The 21,812-nt window shown below is 50.3% G+C and overlaps 2 protein-coding genes across 6 annotated transcripts in view; one reads left to right on the top strand and one right to left on the bottom strand.

The window, feature by feature from the left end:
- The window catches only part of SNX11 (sorting nexin 11), a 21,648-nt gene extending 5,935 nt beyond the window's left edge, over positions 1-15,713 (top strand). The window contains exons 2-5 of one of the 3 annotated variants that reach the window (XR_002098719.1): positions 535-633; positions 1,004-1,216; positions 3,400-3,652; positions 14,751-15,713. Coding sequence is in view for 2 of the 3 variants with exons in the window: in XM_019523684.1 (XP_019379229.1) it covers positions 535-633; positions 1,004-1,216; positions 3,400-3,537; positions 14,751-14,763 (463 nt within the window). In the remaining variant the exon portion in view is untranslated. Of the gene's footprint in view, positions 1-534; positions 634-1,003; positions 1,217-3,399; positions 3,653-12,533; positions 13,504-14,750 lie in introns of those variants that run through there. The other 2 variants (XM_019523684.1, XM_019523685.1) reach the window with 2 other exon arrangements.
- SKAP1 (src kinase associated phosphoprotein 1) overlaps positions 3,646-21,812 on the bottom strand; it is a 352,931-nt gene continuing 334,764 nt past the window's right edge. For 2 of the 3 annotated variants that reach the window (XM_019523681.1, XM_019523683.1), the window contains 2 exons: positions 13,510-13,619; positions 12,006-12,388 (listed from right to left, as the gene is read on the bottom strand). In XM_019523681.1, the coding sequence (XP_019379226.1) occupies positions 13,518-13,619 (102 nt within the window). In that variant the 3' untranslated portion in view covers positions 12,006-12,388; positions 13,510-13,517. Of the gene's footprint in view, positions 4,742-12,005; positions 12,389-13,509; positions 13,620-21,812 lie in introns of those variants that run through there. The other variant, XM_019523682.1, reaches the window with a different exon arrangement.

Below are 21,812 nucleotides of genomic sequence, written 5' to 3'. Positions count from 1 at the left end.
GTGTGTTTACCAAGGTGTTTGTGACTGGTGGCAAATAATGATGATATTTTGTCTTGGCCCACGTTTTAAAATAGGGCTGCATCATATGAGGGAAAATAGAGTATCATGGCAATTGCAAAATAAACTCCCTTGTGCGGGGAGGGAGGGGGTGGCAGTGCACGGGTAGATCTGATCTTGGGTTGCTTTTAAATGCCAGAGGTAATCTCCTACTTAAAAAGGTTGGAGACCATTGACCTAGAGGTACTGACAAAGCCAGACTACTTTGAGCTGGGCTTTCAAGATGCACACCTCCTAGAAAAAATGGCTGCTTGTCTGGCGGGGTGGTCTCTTATTGTGCAAGGGACAGATGAATGCCTTGGATATCTCCATGCTCAAGATGCTGTCTGTCCTGTGACTGGGCGCAGGAACTTTAGGATCTCTGCTGGCCAGTGGTGTCTCCTGCTGTTGGTCTAAAGCAGGTAGTTTCCACCATGCAGCTCGCCTTGTTCTGCCCCTTGGATTCTGTGAATGTTGAGCCCCTTCCTCTTCCTGCAGGCCTGTCCCAGAGCTGCCTGGAAAATCCACATTCTTTGTGGGCAGCACTGATGAGTTCATTGAGAAGCGGAGACGAGGGCTCCAACAGTTCCTAGAGAAGTGAGTGGAAGTGATCAAACTCACTTTAATTTAGGGTCATTTCACACTGAATTTGAGATGGCCTGGGGAGATGGGAGGGAACTTTTTAACTCTAATGCCTTGCTTCACAGCCTGTTTGCATTCCTCCCAGGCTGGAGGCGGTGGCTGTCTGGGCTCAGGGAAAAGCATTCCAGATAAAGCCAAGGGTGGGCAGGGAAATGCTGGCTGAGTGACAGTATAGAAATGCCCTGGACCCCACATTGGACAGTCCTACTGAAGAGGACTGATCTATGTCCCTGCCATCTACCAGCCCCCACCTGGGCCTAGGATGTGGTCCAACAGTTAAGCAGTGCTGTGTCCTGTGCCCTCATTTGCTTGGTCTCTTTTCCAGAGTTGTACAAAATGTGGTCCTCCTGTCAGACAGCCAGCTGCACCTCTTTCTGCAGAGTCAGCTGTCTGTGCCTGAGATCGAAGCATGCATGCGGGGCCAGGGCCCTCTGACGGTTACCGAGGCCATACTCCACTATGCCTTGTCCAACTGTGGTTGGGTGCAGGAAGAAGATGGCTGCTCTGCTGTCCTGACTAGGGGAAACCTCCATGGCAGGTAAGCAAGTGACCAGAGAGGCCTGGTACTTACAGGGTGGTTCAGTGAGACCAGTACTTGAGGAGAGGAGAAAACTCAAGTTGTCTCCTTGCTTGGAGCAGATTCCCATTAGTAAAACCTGAGCCTGATGGCTCTAGACTGCAAATGGCTGCAGTCTAGGTAGAGCAGAGGCAGTGCTGACCAGGCAACAACCAAGCTATAGATAACCCCAGATGTAGCTTTGCACCATGTAGCCACTTCACAGGAACACTGACATTTCGTATCTTGGATGTGCTGTACTCTGAAATCTGCTCCCTCTTCCCTGTGTCTCTGCTGGTTGTCACAGTGAGGGACAGTGCCCTGGAACAGGCGAGATTGTATCCTACAACACATCCTAAAGTTGCCTGGCCAGGCGTTGGGGATGTGTTGCTCTAGTGCAAAGCCCTTTTCTGGCTGGGGAAACCGGGTTCCTCTCAGAAGAGAAAGGGACCATATCTGGTCTTAGCCTTGTCCAGAGGAACATCAGTAGAAATAACAGAAAAACCTTTTAGTGGGAAGGTCTTGTACCAGTTTCCATCCTTCAGGCCTCTAGCCTATCAGCTGCTTCTCTATTCCAGAACATGTGTGAGGTGGGAAGAGCCAAACACCCCTATTCTAGGCAGTTTCCATAGCATTAGCCTTGCTTCTGTCATCTTGTGGGTGCCTGAGAGGTGAACCTCACTCCAAGCAAAGGTCTTGTGGAGAAGTGCTGCATCTGAGATAGGCAAGGTCCTTCCTGGTGCTAGTCTTCTTGGCATCTCGATATCGAGAATATTTTGCCTCCCTGTGCCAGTGTCATCTCTCTGACTTCAAGCACTTAATGAACATGAATGAATCAAAATCGTCAGCTATATCCCCACACAAGTCATGGGACAACAATTGGGGGCTAGCAGCTAGTGCTTTGCACAGCTGCCTGAAGGGCAGGAAAGGTTCTTTCAGTGGGGCGTGAGGGGTGAGCAAATAAACGCAGTCATGATACTGCTATTGTGCCAAGGCTCCTATTCTATCTGTACTTGGCCAGAGGGCTGGCTGGCAAACATAGCTGTTTTGTTTAGACCCCTTACTAACTAAACCCTAACTCGGGGGTTGTCAACCGGGGGGATTTGAGAAGGCCCTAGCGGGAACATGCAGGTGGGCGGTGATGGAGCCTCTGGGGTACACTGATCCAAAAACGGTTGAAAACTCCTGCTCTAACTAGTGCTGGGTCTCTGAGCTAGCAGGCTGGGCATAGCAAGACCTGACTGTGGGTGGTTAGCCCAGGCTAGCAGACTATCTGTGCCTCATGCTTCTTTGGGCTTCTGTAGGCATAAGTCTGTTTCTGACTCTTAGTGCTGCATGTCACCACAGTGTCTCTTCCTCTTGATTTTAAACCACAGGAAAAAAGCTGCACCTGGCCTCCAGCAAGAGACCTGGTATTACCTGCAGCCCTTTTGGTTTAAGTAGGGTTTTGATTGAGTGCAGCAGCCTAGGTTAATGGGTATGTATCCACCCATCTTGGTGTTCCAGCGGCATTGCCAGTGTCATATGCCCCTCCTTGGTGACTCTTCTCCCAATGCTGTCCCTGGTAACTGAGACCTCCAGTTCCTCTCCCCAAATCTTTGGCAGGAGGCTTGGTGCTGCTTTTGGTAGATGGGGTGTTTGTCTGGAAGCACAAGAGTATTGTAGAGGCAAGGGAGGGAGGCCTCCTCTACCTGCACAGCTCCTGCAGCACAAAGAGCACCATAGGCTCTTGGTGAGAAGGCTGCAGTGGGGAGGACAGCAGGGCATAGTGCTGCAAAGAAGTTGCCTGCTGTGCTCCTTTTTCCCTGGAGGCACTCCCATAGGGCATGCATGCAGTATGGGTCTGGAGCAGACCGGCTTGCTGATCCAGGGATCAGCTGGACCATGGGCCAGTGGGCAGGGCATTCTAGGGAGCATTCCAGCTCCTGGTGCTCAGTTATGCAGCTATGCAGTGACTGCTAAAGCAGCTTGGCAGTGTCAGGGGCAAGACAAGGAGGTGGGATATGCATGTGAATGCTTGCAGTCCATCGCTGATCCAAGCTGTTTGTGACAGGGCAGAATGTGTATGTGGGGGGCATCCTGCCCTGCAATGGAAAGCTGGGGCTGTGCACCCCACTCAGAGCTCCTCTTCCATCCTCACTCGCATGTTCTTTCTCCCTTTCTAGCTGCTCTGGGTTGGAAAGTCTCTGTAGTCGGGGCTGCCTCGTGTCCTTCCCACAGTGGTGTGACTTTGGCATGGAAGACAACAATGTGGAGAGTCTGGATGCTCCTGCCAAGTCGCTGCCTGAGCTGCTGGAGACAGAGTGAGCAGCGTGAATGACCATGGATGCTCTGGCAGAGGGGGACGGGGGGGGCAGCAGTAAGTCTTCTGGTGAAGAAGAGGATGGTGGCTGAGTGGCTCTCAGCTGTCTTGGTGAGGTAGGACTGGAGTTCACGTGGCTCTAGTTCTGCAGCCTGCTGTACTCCCAGCAGGGAGTGACCTGCTTCCTGATGACTTGAGACTGTTGTTACCACTCAGATGCTGTGTGATCACACCAATGATGTGCACCAAAAGGGGACTGGTGCTTAGTGGAACCTAGGTATATTACTCCCAAGGGCTTAGTGATGCACTTAAAGGGTGAGTTGGGGGGGGAGGGGAATCAAAGTCAGGGCTCTTGATCTTGTAGTTCTTGGTCCCCAGGGAGCACACGGCTGGCTGTTGTCACGCACGGACCTATAGGAAGTGGGTTCCAATGGACTTCCTGTACCTAGAGTTATAACTTAGCCCCTGTAGCATTCCCTTCTGAGCAGTAAATGGCTGCATAGGCACAGGAGGCCTAGTCTTTCTTATACAATCAGTGTGTTATAAGGGCTTTTGTGAGGTGGCTCTGGCTCAGTTGTGCTGTGCTGGGGGACTGGAATGAACTCTGCACCTATGGCCCTCCTGGCACGGAGGCTGCCTGCAGCCAGGCTGAGCAGATGAGCTTCTCTCTGCACTCTAGGAAGCCAGAACAAGTCCTCTAGAACTGGGGACAGGCTTGAGCTGTACTATAGGGAAGAGGATGATGGAAGGTTGTTGTTACTCTCCTTTTAGACACAGCACCCCTCCAGCTTCTCTTCCTGCATGAGAACAGCCTGCCTTCCTTGTGCCCCTGTGTAACATACAACTTAGGTGGCATGGGGAAAACGATTTCTGCTGTTGGCCTGGCAAGGGGGTGGGAGGTGGCCCTGTGTAGAGAAGGAGCAGTTCAAGGTTCTGGGCTGCAGGGGTCTCCAAGGCCTCTCTTGCATTCAGCACTTAGTCACCACTTACTCACTATTGTTCTGTATACTCTGGGAGTCTTGTATCCTGCATCTATGTGATTTACCATTGGCCTCTCTTGGGGCATAAAAGGCAGATCTGTGATGTTGTGGCCTGAAATAAAAGTGAAGTAGAGGAGACAGCTGGTGCCACGCGTGTCTTGGAGAAGTGGGGATGGGCAGGGAGTTCTGCTGAGCGAAGACAAGATCACCTATATCTCAGCTGCACTGGGGAAAAAAAAAATGGTGCATTTTAAGTAACGGTTTAGTGCCAGGTGTGATGCCAACAGGACCAGCCCCTGCCCTGTGCTATGCTGCATATCAACAGAGGACCTGCTTTTCTTTCCAGAGTGAGTAAGAAGGGATACAGAAGGGCTCCTCTTCAAAGTACTTTCAGGCATGGCTCACTGGGATTTACAAATGTGCTGTGATATTGTCCTTGTTCCTATGTGCATGGTGACAGTTCCACAGCTGGGAGAGAATCTGGGGATACCACCTCCTGCACATAAGCCCAGTTGCCATTGCCAGCTTCAAAATGGATCCAGTGCTGAGGTATGGCAGTGGAGTGCCACCAGGTTTTCCTTGTGGGGAGGAGAGGGAAGGAAGGGGAAGAGCCTTATTTGTACCCCTCAAAGAAAGGGGGTGGGAGGGGCTCCAGGTGGCTTTGAGGGGGGAAGGAAATTGAGAGGACTCCACTTCTAGGGCTGGGGGCTGCTGAGACCTCACTAATACCAGGGTAGACAAATGCTTTTTAATGTTACAGGGTCCAGAGAGCCTGTTGGCTTTTCCACATACAGTGGTTGCCGGGGCCCTTGCTCCTCTCTTCCACTTCTTCCATTGGGCACTAACGGCTGAGACCCAGCCTGCTTGGCAGGTGCCACAGTACCTCCTAGGGGTTGCCAGGCCTAACTGCAGCCCTCAGACAACCTTCTTGCCTAGTGTCCACCTGGGCGGTGTATGGTGCATGTTCCAGCAGGACTGTGGGAAGAGACACCTGGACTGGAAGAGGGCTGCTCATGTGCATTGTGGGCTTCAGTCATTCCCCTGCACTGAAAGTTTGACCTGGCTGGATGAATCGACTGTCTTGTGCTTCCTCCATAGCTCTGGGTCTTGTTTAACAGGGGGCTCATGCCCATCAGCTGGCACTGTCCCAGGGACCCCAAGTACTGGGTGACAACAAGGCCTGGTAGTGAGGGCACTGTTGGTGGTGCTGAAAGCTGTGGTCCATTTTCTTCCGGTGCTTGCCCAATGAGATTCTTTTTCCATCCCTTTACCCCTCAGTGTGGATGCACTGTCAGCCTGACAAACACAGAGATGGGGAGTGAGGGAGGAGGAAACAGAGGATTTGAAACCTGCAGAGGAAAATCGAAAATGTCAAAAGAAGTTCATTTAAAAAACCTGACAGATGCTCGCTAATAGTATCCGCTCTGCTGATTGGCTGGGCTGCTCTATGAATATTCATGAGAGTAAAGCTCCAAATGGTGCAGCTGTGAGGCCAGCTGTGCCTGCAGCTCTAATCTAGAAACTTCCAGACAGTAGCTGGTGGTGTTGACTATTCAGCCAAAACAAGAGACCTGTGTGTCAGGGCTGTTTTTGCCCCCCTGGGCTGAGGCTCCACCTCCAGGGCTGGGGGCTGCTGGGGTCTCACTAACTCCAGAGTAGACAAGTGGCCTTTAATGTTACAGGCTCCAGAGAGCAGAGTCTGTGCCCAGTGGAGATTGTCGTGATTGCAGCTTGTGGATTTACCTGGCACACACCCCCGTGCCTTGGCAGTGGGCCCTTTTAGCAAAGTCTTTGCCAGAAACCAGCCTGCCCTGGGGGTTTTCCCTTCAACACTGCCTTATAAACAGCAGCCCTTGCTCCTCTCTTCAATGACCTTGACTACAAAGCTTGCTGGGGGGGCGGGGGCTCTGCAGGCACAGTGAGGTGCATCCAGCCTGGATGCTGTACTGTGTCAGCCTTCCCTCTGCAATAGCATTCTCCCCTCCTCACAATGCGTTTGGGAGGGGGCATGGGGTTGGAACTAATATCACCCGCTCTGAGAGTGAGATGTGACACTTCGTTCCCCCCACCTGCCCCCAGCACAAACTCTTCTAGGTGGCAACTGCTGGCTGAGGGGGAGCGCACAAAGGAACTGTTTATGAAAAATGAAAGCTGTGGGGCACGTTCTTCCAGGCTGCTGATTAAACAGGCTCCACTCCAGAGCTGGCTGTGTTTCAAGGGCAGGAATAATTATGCTGAAAGGTGTTGATCAGTTCGGCAAAACTGCCATGAAAATATGTCAGTTCAGATGCAAAAAAATTATACTTGCCTTTGTCGTGACAGGTAGACAGGATGGAGGTGTGGGGATGCTCTTAATATTTTACGGGCCTCAACAAATTAAGAGGAGAGAGGTTCTTGGACAGGGTGAGTGGACTTGTTGGCCAGACCTGCAAGAACTCCAGGCTCCAGACCAATAAAAGCGGGTCCATCAGCATAGATGTTTTGTACAAGAAATTCCTTTTCTGAGTGGTGTCCAGATTCTGCTAGAGCTCCTGTGGTGCTATGCTGGCTGTAGGGTGGCATGGGACCATGGGTGTAACTGCCTGTAGGAGCAGGCTGCAGTCTCCTTTCACCAGGTACATGGCTTGGACAGCTTTTGGTTAGTTGGGAGGGAGGGAGGGTGGCACTTTTCACCTACTTCTGTGGGGACTTGGCCCCTTTGACTGTCCTATGCAGGTGGCAGGCCTGAAGATTGTTCTGGCCTGCTCTGCAGTTCTCTCTTTCCTCTATTCCCTAGTGCTGGCTGCTCTGCTCAGGGAGGATCATTGTGACCCTAAGTCCTCCAGCCTTATGTTCCATTCAGAGTTTTGCTTGGCAAGAGCACGCCTCTTCAACAGGGAAAGTCATTTTTACTCCTGCCACTGCCAGGAACGGAGATGTTGAGGTGGTGACTGGGGGGTAGGATGGAAGCAGACTGCCAGTGCCCACCGCAGATGCATTTAGTGAAGGGCTGCTGTAGCATCTGTGGATTTATGTGCGAACAGCCAGATGAGATGTGGCCATGGCCAGGTGCTGGGCTGGGAGATAACTGCTTCCTTCAGTCAGGTGCCAGGCATGGATCCTGAGCCCCATTCCTTGCTTTCTACCTCCCGCCAAGCTGAAGTCAGGTATGTGATGGGCACGGAGCTGCTCAAGGTAACCTTTCTCTTTCCAAATGGCTGAAGGCCTTTCTAGATTACTCCACAGCTCCCCCCACCCTCATCTTGAATGCTGGCATCATTCCATCCTCTCTGATGCCTGGCAAAATCTCAACCTCTTTGCTTGGAAGCAGTCCAGGCCCTTCAGACAGCTCATCCTCTTCACACCTGCCCCCCCCACAAAGGAAGGCTGTCTCTCAAGTCTGCAAACAAATGGCAGCACATGTACCACAAGCCACTTGGGCAGGGAGGGGCCTAGCAGCACTGATTGATGAGAAAAATTAGAGGCCGAAGCTAGCTTACTTCACTGTGCTATAAACTGCTCTGGCCCTCTTGAGCAGAGGTTGAACCTGCCAGCTGGGAGGTGGCTGCTGCTGCCTAAACTGAGCCACTTCCTGATCTTCAAATGGAAACCAGCTGAGGAAATACCAGCTCCAGGACTGATAGTGTGGAATGCATTAGATGGGAGAGAGATGTGGCTACCTCCCACCTCAGCCAGCTGATTGACACTGTCACTGCAGGGTGGGGGGTAAGAGCAACTCTCATCCCTTCCCTAGGGTCTGCACAGCTGCTTGCAGGAGGTCTCCCAGCTGAGAAGGTGAGATAGGAGATGAGGGTCTTCCTGTGTAAGCAGCACAGCTCCCAAAACATGATGCCAGCTCTCACTGCCCACAGCCTGCCCTTTACCTGCGGCAGGTCTGGAGAGGGCAGGAGTGCAGCTGACAAGTGGGCGGTGTGTGTGCCACCATTGCCCTCTACTGGGTGGAACTGGAACTGCTGCGTGCCATAGCACACTGCCCTTCTGCTGTGGTGGCAGAGCTTCTTTGGGTGATGGTGATGGGGCAGGAGAAGAGGTTGGCCCTTGCTGTCATTTGGGACAGCAGCAAAGGCTGTGGGTCTGTTACCTAGCTTTGCCCTCTTACTGAGCCTCCCCTGGTCACTGCCATGGGCTTTGGCACTGGGGTTCAGGGGCTTTATTCTCTCTCAGAAAAGGGATCTAAAATGATAGAACACAGATATCTCACACTTGCTGCCACTGTTCCACTGCTGTCCAGGTACAGCTGCTTTCACTTTCCTGTGGCCTGTCTGATTCAGGATTTTTATTAGCTTACACCCTAATCTGTCCCAGTGAGAGTCAAAAGATCACGCTGTATGGTAGTCAGGATAAGCCCTCCCTACGATAGTCAGCTTTAGGCAAAGTACCAGAGCAAATATGACTTCAGGCTCGAGCACCAGTATGTGCTGAGGACTGACCCACAGACCAAAGCATCACTCCCAGGGGCTTGCAATGGCACTAGCAAAATGCATCACTGCCACAGTAGGCTTCAGAGTTAGCCCCTCTGGTAGCCTGAAAACTATTATCCTGTAGACTCAGACAGATGCCTGTTCAGCTCACAGGGAGAAAAGTTTCACTGGAAAGGAAATAAGCATTGCAGAGTATCCCCCAGCCCCAACCACAGACCCCACTAGGTTCACATACAGTAGCCCAGCCCAGTTCCCACACCCTGCTGCTGCAAAATCCCTGGGGTAGTTGACCCCTCAAATCCTTCCTTCGTGGTGGGGAGGAGGTATGGAGGCAGCCAGTGCCAAGAGACACGCTGCAGCAGATGCAGGTTATCCTGCCTGCTACAAGCAAGGAGGCTCAGCTATGTCCTGCCAATTACAGGACATCTGTTCATTCTGCTGAAAAGGGGTGGGTTCTGTCTCTTTAAGAGTCCTCCCAGTGACTGATGAGGGCTGGGACACTGAGCCAGGCCAGCCCTGATTAAACACTCTTCGTGCAGAGCACGGTTAGAAAATTACTGTAATTATGATGCGATCCCAGCAGAGGGCTGAGCTGCAATCCTGCTAATAACCCGGACAGGTGCCTCTTTCCCTGTGCCCACAGAAACCAATCCAGGGAAGCTACTCTTGAAACTGACTTGTGCCAGCCGATAAATGGGGTGCTGTGAGGCCTGGCTTTCCTCATGCACCCAAAAAATCCCACTCCCTGATGTTCACGTGTAGTGCCTTATCACCAACTGTAGCCTCTACTAGGAAAACCTGCTCCTCCACTAGCAGGAGACTATGTTGCATGAACAGGTCTTTCCTTGCTTCCTTTGGTGCTGGTGAAAGATATGAAGGAACTGGGATGGGTGAGGAGCAAACGCTGCTGGAAAACCTACATGTTACACGATGGAGGCAGGTTCAGCTGAACTGTTATCCCACCCTGACAATAATTTTAACTGCAAGGGTCAGGAGAGGGGTCACCAAGTGGGCCAGGGAAAGTGAGAACACTTTCTGGCTGGCCTTAACCGGAAGTGGCATTTTAGTTCGATCCAGCTCTGCAGCATCTGTATAGATTGGGCACTTCAGCAGGGCTTTTTGGTGCTTTTATCTAATAGCTGATTCAATCAGCTATTAAATAAAAGCACCAAAAAAGCCCTACTAAAGCACTTGATCTATACAGATGTTGGGCGCGCTGGGTCTAACTAACATGATGCCTCTTGGCATGTACTGGGCTGGGCCTGGAAACATGATGAGTTTAAGTAAAGCACCATTTTGTTTTTTGCCCCCATGTTTGCAAGGAGTCAGAGAGGCTAAGTGACCTCCCAAGGTCAAAAGCAGAGAAGAGCATCCTGGCTTTCTAGTCTGCAGACCTTGGCTTTGACCAGAGATCCAACCCTGCCAGCCCAGTCTTGTGCACAGTCTGTGCCCCAGTACCTTTCTGCAGAGGCTGGAGCTGTCCTGCCTATACTGGTTGTCAAACCCTTTCAGCCACTCCTGCTCCTGAAGCCACAAAACATTTATCCTTGATGCTGTCTATTCCACATGCCTCATAGGACTCAGACCAGGGGCTTACTCCAACCCCACTTTGACTAACCCCAGGAGTTGGGGGCAGTCAGTGTCACAAGACTGTGTGAGTTTGAGTAGGAAGCTGGTGAGAGCACCAAGACAAGGCTGGCTGCCATCCTGCACTGATCTCACCTCACCTTCTGGGCTCACAAAGGTGCTGACATTTGTTCTCCCACGTTTCACTCCCTGGTGAGTGCTACTGCTAGAAGCTGCCATCATGCCCCAATGGTTACATGGAGCTCAGCCAGGAGGGGAAGGAACCAAGTAACAGCCTTCCCTCTCCTCCCCCACTTTGCTGTCCTGCAGGTCTCACAGGTGAGCTGTCTTACCATGACTGTTAGCCAAGCAGCTAAATTGATCAGAGCTGCCAAGGCTCTTTACTGAGTGCTACAGAAAGCCAGACTGGAAAAGCTTCCTGGTGCTTGCTTCATGCCACAAAGATCCACAAGACCCTGGTGAGCAGCAGGAGGATTCGTATCTCTTCCCCCTTCCAGCAGTGGGGGTAAACTTCTGGATAAACCTTTCTGCAGAGAGTTGGTGGGGGCATGATGTGGTGGGTTCAGGCCTTTCCCAGCTAACAGCCCAGGGTCACACATGGAGGCCTTTGAACTCCAAATTAATTAGAAGTGGGTTTCCAGCGGGTCCCCATCCAGAGGCTTGGAGGCACTGAAAATTCCCACCCAGGGGCTGCAGTGGGCATCCATGTCTAACAGAGACCCTGGAGCCTTTTCTGGAGAAACTCAGGCCCCACCTCAGGCAGGTACTGAAACATCATGCTTAACTGGTACCTGGTGAATTGCCACCCTGATGAGAGGCCTGAGTTAGGAGAGGGGAAAGCACACCCTTCAAAGAGCCTGTCATGCCTAGCTCCCATATGCAGCCAGCTCTAGAGAGTCAGGCCAAGGGGTCCCTTCTCCCCATGGATATGCGTCTTCACTGTCCTCAGGAGCTGTGAAGACAGCATATCCCACCTGCCTTTCATCTAGCAAATCTATAGTAGCATGAACCCTGGCATGGGCTATATAAAGGCAGCTTGAAACCGGATGGAGGGAGGGGCTGCTTAACTAGTGAAATTCATGCTACCATGTAGAGGACATTGGTGGGGGCCTGTCTACAGGTGGGAAGGTTCAGGGATTGTTCCCTTTAGGCAAGTGCTGCAGTGAACAGTTGCCTACCACCACCTAGTGGCCTTAAAACCACTGCACATGAAAGATACAGCTCTCTGGCCCCATGCAGCCTGTTCCTGCTGGTGAAAAGATGCCTACTGACGCACTGCGTCTGGGGCAGTACAGACAGCTGTGCCCACAGACCAGCATCTGACTGGGGTTGAACACAGCTGGGGGACGAAACCCCGGTTCCAAGGGCTGCTGCCTTGGCACAAAGGGTTTCCATCCTTGGTTTCAAAATCCAGCAGCAGAGCCAGTCAGGAGCAGGACCAGTGGGGGCTGAGCCCACAGGGAACTACAGACACTGACAGAACCAAAGAAAAATTACACTGGTTTATTCAGGATCACCACCTTGCCCCAAACAGAGACAAATTCCACTGGCCGGTTGTTCAGGGTCTTTGTCAGCTGGATGCAGGAGTCAGGTCCCAGCTACATTCTGAATCCAGTAGAGAAGGAGAGTCTGGGAGTGGGGTGGGGTGTTGTATCTCATCTTGGGGTGAGCTCAGAGAAGAAAATGGCTTTCTCCAAGACACCATTAGTGCCAGGGGAAGGGGGTGGGATTCTCTTTGTGCAAAGGCAGACGGGGTATCCGCAGGAGTCTGCAAGGTGGCAGTGGAGAGGAGGCCTCAGGGCTGGGGAGTGTTGTCCAGTATCTCAGGAAAGTCAGGAAACAGGGAGGCAAAGTGCTATGGATTCTAGGAGGGAAAAGATACATGCATGAAGATGGGGAAGGGAGCAGGTTGAAGTGAAGGCTGAGACCAAGGCACAACTGATCAACTCCCTGTGCGCTCAAGAGACCTATAGCAGGATCCTCCTCTTGGCAGTGCAAGGCCTCAACAGCTTCCAGGGATAGAAAGGGGCAGTGATAAATGTGATCCAGGCAGCGACCCTAAGCTGTGCCCATAAGCCCAGGCAGTAGGAGCCCAGGAGAAGAGACTGAATTGTCCTGGGGAGGAGGCCCGGGATGGGGTTCCAAATCCCAGAGTATGGGGCTCCAAACCACACCCCTGAAATTAGGGACCAAGGTGGTGAAGCAGGATGAGCCAACTCTGATGTTGCAAGCACTGACATGATCCTTTAGAGTGTGCAACTCAATCAGGACATCCGGGCTCCGTTTCTGATCTGGTGCATCACCTTGGGGCACCTTCCCAACTCTGTGCCTCAGTTTCCCCTATCAGTCAAATGACCCTCCTTCTCTAAAGGGTTCAAAGATCTGTGGGAGAAGAGTGCTGTCTCTACAGGGCTTGGCACTTGAATTACTGCTGACAAAGTTTCCTGGGAATTAAGCTCTCTGGAGCCTAACTGAGCCAAAAAACAGCCCAGTGTAATGACCCTACTCTGCACTTCACATGTAACCCTCAAAGGACTTGAAAAATAGCCAAGCATGAATCCATATCAAGCCCCCACTCACAGCACAGCCAAGGTGACTGGAGAGAGCAGCAGTGACCTGTCCATTGTCACCAAAAAGATGGGGTGGGACCCAGACTCCCCCAGGCCATGCCTCCTCCTGCATCCTTGTATTATGCATGTTCAGCATTAGTACTTCAGTATGCCACCCGCCTCAGCACCATTCCCTTCCTCCTCAGCTTAAGCAGACAATGGAGCCAAAGAAATCATCCCCCTCAGGTTTATCCATGGCCACAGATGAGGATACAAACACCACCAAGCTGCTTCTCCCCTCCACAGTGCCACACTTCACAGTTCTCCCTGTAATATCTCCTGCCCCCTTGTGTGAGGACAGGTTCATTACCAACAGGGCAGGCTCTCTCTCTAGAAGCCTAAGAGTGAACAGCAAGGTGATGGCTGTGTCACTTACCCCTTTGATCAGCTCTCCTCTAGGTCGTAAGCAGGCATGAGGTATTCCTTGGGGACAATCCCAACCACATTGTTCAGCTTCCCAATCCACCAGCCGTACATATTGTACTCCTGAGGAAACAATGTACAAGTGACTACGACCAGAATGGCTGAGGGGGAGCGGGGCAAACACTTATTTTTTTAATTTTCTGAATTCCAAGCCAAATTAGCCAAACCAAATTCCAAATCCAAGAGTCAGTCCAGAACCGTAGGTGGCCCTACTACCAGCAAACATCCTCCACCCCCATCAGATTCTTTGGTAGGCATCCTACTTGCAGGCCCAAGCCCAGAGGCTTGGGCTTTGGATGCCCCAGAGTTTTGCTTGCCCTTAGCCATTGGGCCCCAGGAACAAGCTAGGGAGGAGTCTCCCATTTCCATAAAGTGGGAATAAAGCCAAGGTTAACTACGCATTACCTATGCAGGTACTATCCCATGCCAGCAGAGCGGTCTTCCGCAGGTGTGAGTAGGAAGCCACCATGGTGATCATGGTATTTCCCCTGCCAGGCAAGCTTGATCTGAGCCAACAAGAGGCCGAGAAGGTACACATACGGCACTAGTCAGGTAGCCTCAGTCTGATTCCTGGCTCTTTCACTAATTCCTTGGGTGTCCTCAAGTCACTTAAAGTGAGGTAGGTGCCCAACTCCCATTGACTTTCACTGGAAGTTGGACACCTGTGTAGGTGCTCTGGTAACTCCTACAAGAGGCCTGCCCCTTTGCACATCTGGCCTTGAATCTCCATGTTTCAATATTTGGACTGTAGAATGGGAATACTGCTATGTACACTCCCCTTGTCTTTCCCTGCACTTGGGTGCTTACACTGCAAGCTCTTTAGAGCAGGAACTGTGCTACTCAGATAATGCACAGTGCTTAGCACAACAAGGCTGCAATCTTGCCCTGCAAGACTCTAGACATGAACATTGGTCATCCTAATGTCCTAGGCCCACAACCTGGAGTTCCAGCAGCAATTGGTACAGCAGTATACAAAGACAACCACAGAGGATTATCAGGACTCAACCATGTTCATGGCACTTGATGGGGCCCCAAATCAAAATCATAACAATAAAGAGCTGTCCTCTTGGCTCAGCCAACAGGTCTATCCAGCCCAGTGTCCTGTACCTCACAGTGGCAGAGAACGCTAAGGGAAAGAGTATATATGCAAAGCCTATCCAGGCTGAGCTGTCCCCTGGTCCTCTTCCCCTACAGCTTCCAGATATAGTTTGAAAAGGTTCTAGCCTCAGCAAGGCAGTCAGGATGTGCTGGGAAGCCTAAAGGAGCAGCAGCTGTTGCTGGACCCAGAGCTTGTCAGGACCTATGTGCAAAAATTTAAATGACTAAATTATAACATCAGTGCCTTTTGCACAAAAATGTAAACTTGTGACTGGGACCACCTGAAACATAACAATAAAGTTAATCCCATTTCCGGCTTTGGTATCAAGTACACCCTATGCCCAACTACACTAAATTGATTATGAATAAATTCTTCTTTCAAAGTGATTGCCTCTCCCTTGTTATCACATTCCTCACAAATCTAGGTGTCTGTGCCAGTTGGAAAATATTTTGGGATCTGCCCTGTTATAACAATGACCTACACAGTGCCTTACAATTCATGGTCTGAGGTGCTCAATTCAAGTAATCAAGTCCTACTGCAATTAATCGAGTAGTAAACCTCCAGCTTAGGGTGTTGAGCTAGAGCAATCAAGCCATACTATAGTTAAGCAAATGAGAAACCTCCAGAGCGATTAAGGGTTTTTGTGCATACCAGTTTCACCCACAACAACCAGAGACGGATCCAAAAGGCTAACATTTACAACACAGCCAAAGGACAATGACCCTCCACCCTGTCAGCTTTGTCCGGACCCTCATCTTCAACCCATCAAGAAAATATGCTTTGAAGAAACAGTATAAAGCAAGACAGAACTGCCAGCAAGGTATGTGCAGTCCAGGGAAGAACAAGAAGCCATCCTGCTATCCAGCCAACACGTGAAGGATACATGCATTGAGGTTGTACAAGAACTGCTGCCTGCCTGCATTGGGTAAAGATCTCTTTGCAGCTAAGACAATACTAGGACTAATAGCTCATTTTATATTGGGAAAGAGTCTTTTTCTGTTATTTAGTTGTGTAGCTTATTAGTAGTTATTAAAACAAGGCTTTCTGCTATTCATCAACCAAGTGTTATGTCAATTCTCAGAGCACTAGGTTAAAAAATTGGTTTCTAAGTGCAACAGCTATATTTTAATCTTCAAGCTTTACTCTTAAAAAACAAACAAACCACAATTACTTTTCCCCTGAGCATTGGTTGCAGAAGTGCGTCACTGAGAGGGATTCAGAGAAACAGCAGAGGCTTATGGCAGGCTGGAGGTGGCAAGGCAGCTCAAGTGGAACGGGCACAGCATAAACAGACTAGGGGGTCAGGGGGTGCAGGTATGCTACTAAGCAGTAATTTCACTTCATCTTCCAAGTTGGTGTCAGGGGGAAGGTGGGCTGAAGTTCTCCCTTAGCTCAACTAGAAAGCTTCCCAGGCCACAACTAGCCCTTTCTCTTTTGTCATTGCACCACACTCCTGATACAGCATCACTGTGATCCACAGACTTATCTCTGGGAAAGACTGTTCCCAGGGTGGGTAAGAAAATAGCTAGCTGAATGCTGGCAGGAGACAGATGTCAATGAACGCAATGGGGGAAAATCCCCTCTTGTCCTCCCTCCCTCACACCTGAGTGACCATCTGTGTATTTATCTGCTCTTATACAGATAACAGCAGTTACTGGAAGCAAAAGATGGATGGGAAAATACGCATCTCCCCATCTGCCCTCCTGCAAAAGGCGTATTTTGTCTGAGCTATAAAATACATTTAGTTTAAATAATAGTCTTCTCTAGGCTTTCCCGGATGAACGCCTTAAGAATGCTATTCAAAAGCAAACCCCTCAGAGATCAGCCATGCTGCACAGTCACACAGGGCTTTCCACACTAACATCTCACTGCACTTCCCAGCCAGGAGGCGGACAGCTACCTTTGCACAGAGGGGTGACCAATTTCTGTGCAATGCCCGCATTCAACAAAGGGCTTCAGAAAAACATGTACAGTGAAAGGAGATCATCACCCTGCAGCCTACTCAGTCTCTGTCTACTCCTGTATCTTTCCAGCACCAGCAACCAACACCAGCTGCTTCAGAGTAAGGTTCAATAAACTCTGCCTTGTAGGATAATTTCCACATGGGATAATGCTCCTCAGGGGATGTTGCCTCCCAATCCTTTTGTTAGAGTTTAGCTTATATGCTGAAGCTCTAAGGCTTATACCCCTTTGACTGGCTCTCTGCACAGGAGTGAATGTATCCCCTTAATAGGGTAACTGTCTCTCTTTTGCAGCTGGGGAAGCTGAGAAAGAGCTGGTGAAGGGATTTGGTTTGGGGTAGGAATGCACGATGAGCAAGTAGTGGTCGGAGACAGAATCTGGGTTTCCTCAGGCCCAGCCCTCTTGGGCCACAATCCTTCCAGCATGGGGGATGAAACCCAGGTGTCCCCCTCTCTGCTCCCACCCCAGGACAGACACCCAAATATGCTGCCTTCCAGCTGTGAGCAGGAGATAGGAACAAGTGCCTGGCAGAGGGGCTGACTTCAGCCACTGGCATGCTCACTAGGCCACTGCACAGCAGCTGAATCCTTGAATTGAGCAGGCTGCAATGCTGCTGGGTCCCCGGTTGGTGAAAGCTTCCATCCAAAACCCCCACTTCAAGCACTTGCCTTACTCTCCTCTTAAAGTGGAAAGGAAAATCCTGCTGCAAAAGAGGAGCAAAAGCTTTGTGTCAGAAAGGCAACCTGACCTGGGTAGGCAGAAAGATGAAATCAATCCAGCCAGATCCCCAGCCCCTGGACTGGTGGGCTGGATTGGATGGAAGGGCTGAGCCATGGGTACCAGGTCAGAGAGCTGTACAAGGTATGAATGGAAGAATGCAAGCCTGCATCCCAGCCCTCCTCTGCCTGCTGCAGCTACGCCTCGGCCTGAACACCATGAGGTATTTTAAAATAATTTCTGCTTTGATGAATTGCCGGGGAGTCTGCGATTGCTCATAATCAAAGGGAGGAAAATGCAAATGAGAGCCAGCCGAGAACTATCGGCACCAAACGTTTATTTCACTGCACAGTGCCAAAAAGAATTAAAACAACATTAAACTCCCAGCAATAATGTTTAAGTCCTCGTTTCCAAGTGCCAAATTGCACCACTCTGGATCATACAGATGTTCGTTAATTATGCTAATTTTTATTAAACTATTAAAGCGAGGAGTGCACTGGCACAGCGAGGCAGAGCCCAGTGCAGAGTGAACTCTGCTCTCGTCTGGAGGTACTAATTTACTTGTGCATCTCACTAAGATGCTGATGCCTGGGTTTAAGGGGTTGCTGAGCAGTTGGATTTTTCAGGAAGGGGGCGGGGGGATGGTGGGGGGGAAGAAGATAGCGGTTGAGGGACGCTTCTTCAGAATCTGCCTAATTAAGTTCTAATGAAGCCTGCATGGACTGGGATGGAGATTTAGTATAATTTAGTTAAGACTATACATGAACTTACTGGGGTGGGCAAGGTCTTACATACACAGACCCCTAACCAAGGTAAGAGATACTTGTGGTCCTCTGGCTTAACAATGCTACACTACACACTCAGTCAGTGCTTCTCTCTCAAAATGGACTTTAAAAGGCTTTGCAAAGCCTGGCCTGGCCCCATTATACAGATACTGAAACTGAGGCAAAACGCAAGGGGAAGGGATGTCAACAAGCCCACAGGATAGTGTGGTGAGAGAACCAGAGTCACATAACTCCCAGGGGTATCACCCCCAACTCCTGCCTAGCTTTCCTCTTTGTCCTGCTGGTTTCATACCAGTTTTAACTCTATTGAATTATTCCTGATTTATGCTAGGGCAAGGGAAGAATCAGCCACTATGTCACTCACAAAACAAACCCTACTAAAAGAAGCCAGTGGCTCTGAATACTGCCTCCTTGCAATGAGCTGTTCCACTCAGCACTGAGGACTTATTTAATTTGTTTTTACTAAAACTCAGAGATTTACTTTCAGAAAGCAGAAACCCTCCAGTGGCTCCAGTGCTTCACATGTTTCGTTCCAGAGATCCGCCGCGATGAGTACCTGAAGCAGACGCTCTCGCTCCCCTAATCGCCAGCAATCGGGGGCTTTTATGGTGGGTTTGCGCATGGGGCCGTAAAAGGATTTATGCTGCTAATCTCCATCAACAAGGGGAAGGGGAGGGGGGAAGATCCCCAGCAACAACACGTCTGCCATAAAAGAAACAGCACATTCTATAAACAAAATGTGCGGCGGCCACTGGCATGGGGAATATTTCACAGCTGGAATAAGCCTCAAGTGGTTTTCCTGTTGCCATTTAAGGCTGCAAGACTATCACAGTCCTCCTTAGTACTCTGACTGTCACAGGGCCTTGAGTCCCTTCATGGCACTGCAAAATGCTCTGGCAGTAGGTGTCAAGAGATACCAAGGGGAAAGCAGTAGGCTGCTATCATAAGTCTGAAAAGAGACTGAAGGCCCCCACAATACGATTGCTCCATTTTAATTTCCATCCACCCCTCGCTGCTTCATATTTGTGCAATCTCTCACAAGCAACTGAGCCACAACCTGCAATGACCACCCCTTGCCATGGGAGCTGGAGAGGAGCCCAGGGTGGATTCTCAGCTACTATACAGTACACTAGCGAAGCTTTGCTGATTGTAATGGAGCTGTGGCAACCAATGCCAGCTGAGGATTCGGCCTTCAGCCTCTAAGGCTTGGACTAAAACTCACGCTTTCCTGGCCCCTCGTGTCAAGCTTCCCACTGTGTGTTGCAGTAATGGTTTCCCTACCTTAGTCTAGAGGGATTGCACTCTGTAGAGTGACAGGAAAATTAGGACCCTGGGTTCATTCAGTCTTGAGGTTTACATACACCCCTGGTACTTCCCTGGAGAGGTTGTCTGCTCCGGGAGTGAAACAAGAAGCTATGATTTTTGTGTCACGGTAGCACCCAGCTGCCCCTCAAGGATGAGGAATCTCATATGTCAGGTGCTGCGCAAACACATGCATTGGGGGGGGGTCTCTGTCTGAGTAGGCAAAGGATGGCTGAGCTAAAGTGCTACCGTCCCCACCTAACAGAGGAGCTGTGCCAGACAGGGGCTAAATAACATAACCAAGGTCACAGAGGGGAGTCTGCAGCAGAAAAAAAAGAATTGAACCTGGTCCTCCTGAGCCCCAGGCTGGCACCTTTAAGTCCATGTCCCTTCATGTCCAACATTGCAGCTGTATATGTTTGCAGACTTTCTGCTCCGCAAATAGTAATCATTGCAAAAGCAACATCTACTTGTCCTGTGTGAATTCTCCCCGCCCCGCACCCAGGAGTGCAGGTCCCCTGTTTATTCCTTCTCCCAAAGCAGGACTGATAATATTTACTCCCCACCACTGCTTGCAAGCCCTAGTCACCATCCGTGCGCCTTTTGCCAGCCCTCATAAACAACCCTATCCTACTTCAGGAACGCAATTAATCAGACCCCCTTCACACAGAAGATCAATGACGCCTTGATGGATGCCCAAGGAAAAGCCAATCAATCAGGGACTTATCGGTTTATGATTGCCCAGCCCCATTATTAGTGCTTGTGTGTCATACATTATTGTTAATAAAATGGAGGATTCTAATTCATATGTGAGGCATGTCATGTGCTATTAGAGGGTCACCTGACATAGGGGAGTTTTATACCAGGTCAGCTATACGTCTGTTTACCTAGAAAAAACAACCCAGAACTGAAGCGAGCTTTGAAATTTAGGATCTCCCTTCAGCCCTTAGGGGATTCAAAACCTGGAACCAGCTGAAGTCATTACTGTAATAGCTGAGAAACGCCATTTATTTAGGAAATGCTCACCTACATTTTCCAGCTTGGTGGGGGGAAGAGTTCTCTCCATGAAAGAGGAACTGGCATGGGGAGGGAGTGAATTAACACCTGTAAAAAGACTCTACTAGGCTGGAGGCAGCATCCCACTGTGCTCTGTGCCTTGGCTTCGATTCTTGGCAAATCACTTCCCTCCACCCTTCTCGTTTATTATTCAACGTTTCTTCTTATAAATCACAATAAAAAAAATGAATTATTAAATTTGTTCCCAACTATTATTTATTTGCTATTATGGGAAACTTGCTAAACATGTGCTAGCAGGCAGCAGGGGGATGGGGCCAGGGATTTGAACGTGTGGGAAAGGAGAAAACAAAAGGAGTAGTAGGAGAGTGAAGCTGGGGTGAAGGGACCTCAGAACCAAGTGGACGCAGGAATTGAGGAGATGGTGTCGCCAAGGATGGGTTGGGGAAATGCAGTGACCGCTACCGGGACATAGCTCATATTTAGGTTACACTGGGCTTGGCCCAGTCTGTACTGAAAAGGTTGAATGCAACTTTGGAAGGAGGAGACTCGCTCTTACACTGATTCCGTTTTCTTGTTTCTGTTACTGCACCATACCTGAACGTCTTATTTGAGTGAAAGTCACACCGACTTCCCACCGGGAGCTCTGACTCTGGAAAGGGATTCAGGAGTTGCCCAGTCTTTAATGCAAACTACATATTCCCTGTGCAGTACCATAGATATAGACAGCCTGGGTCCAAAAATAAACTCAACCAGCCCCTGGCATGACCCTACTGAGTTAACACCAGAGATAAAATTAGCCCACAAAGGCGGATACAAAGGCCCAGGGATGTGTGTTTGACTGTGGTTCAGATGGGGCCACTGGGCACATGCAATGCCAACTGTGTGGGACAGAGTCTGTGAGGGTGATATACTACTCTTGGTCCTGGTGTGAACCCAGAAGGAGCTCTTCCAGATTTATACCAGACAAGCTGAGGCTGGACCAGGCAAGATGACATTATATGGGGAGGCACCTGGCTGCTGCAACAAGAGTTGCCCTGTAGGAGCCCAGACAGACAGACGCAGGAGAGATGCATGCAGCGCTGCCACTGAGGCAAGAAGGGGCAGCTGGCGCAGCGCGCAAAGAGCAAGTGAGGGGGACAATCGCTTGCGATGGGAAAGGGAAGAAAATGCTGAATTTGGAGACAATAGAGGCTGCACCATCGCAGAGATGATGAGATTGTGAGATCATGTGAAACTGCCGTATTAATATTTATTCCATAAAGCACGCGGCTCGCAGCTTTGCAGCGTTCTGTCCCGCTCTGACCGCAGTACCAACCCTCAGGCACCGCAACACAATTTGGAAACAATGTGACGGAAATGTTTAATCTGCTCAGC

The sequence above is a fragment of the Gavialis gangeticus genome, unplaced genomic scaffold, assembly GCF_001723915.1.
Source record: "Gavialis gangeticus isolate Ggan-Ray unplaced genomic scaffold, GavGan_comp1, whole genome shotgun sequence".
In the NCBI taxonomy this organism is placed as follows: Eukaryota; Metazoa; Chordata; order Crocodylia; family Gavialidae; genus Gavialis; species Gavialis gangeticus.
This window is presented reverse-complemented; position numbering and strand designations above follow the sequence as displayed.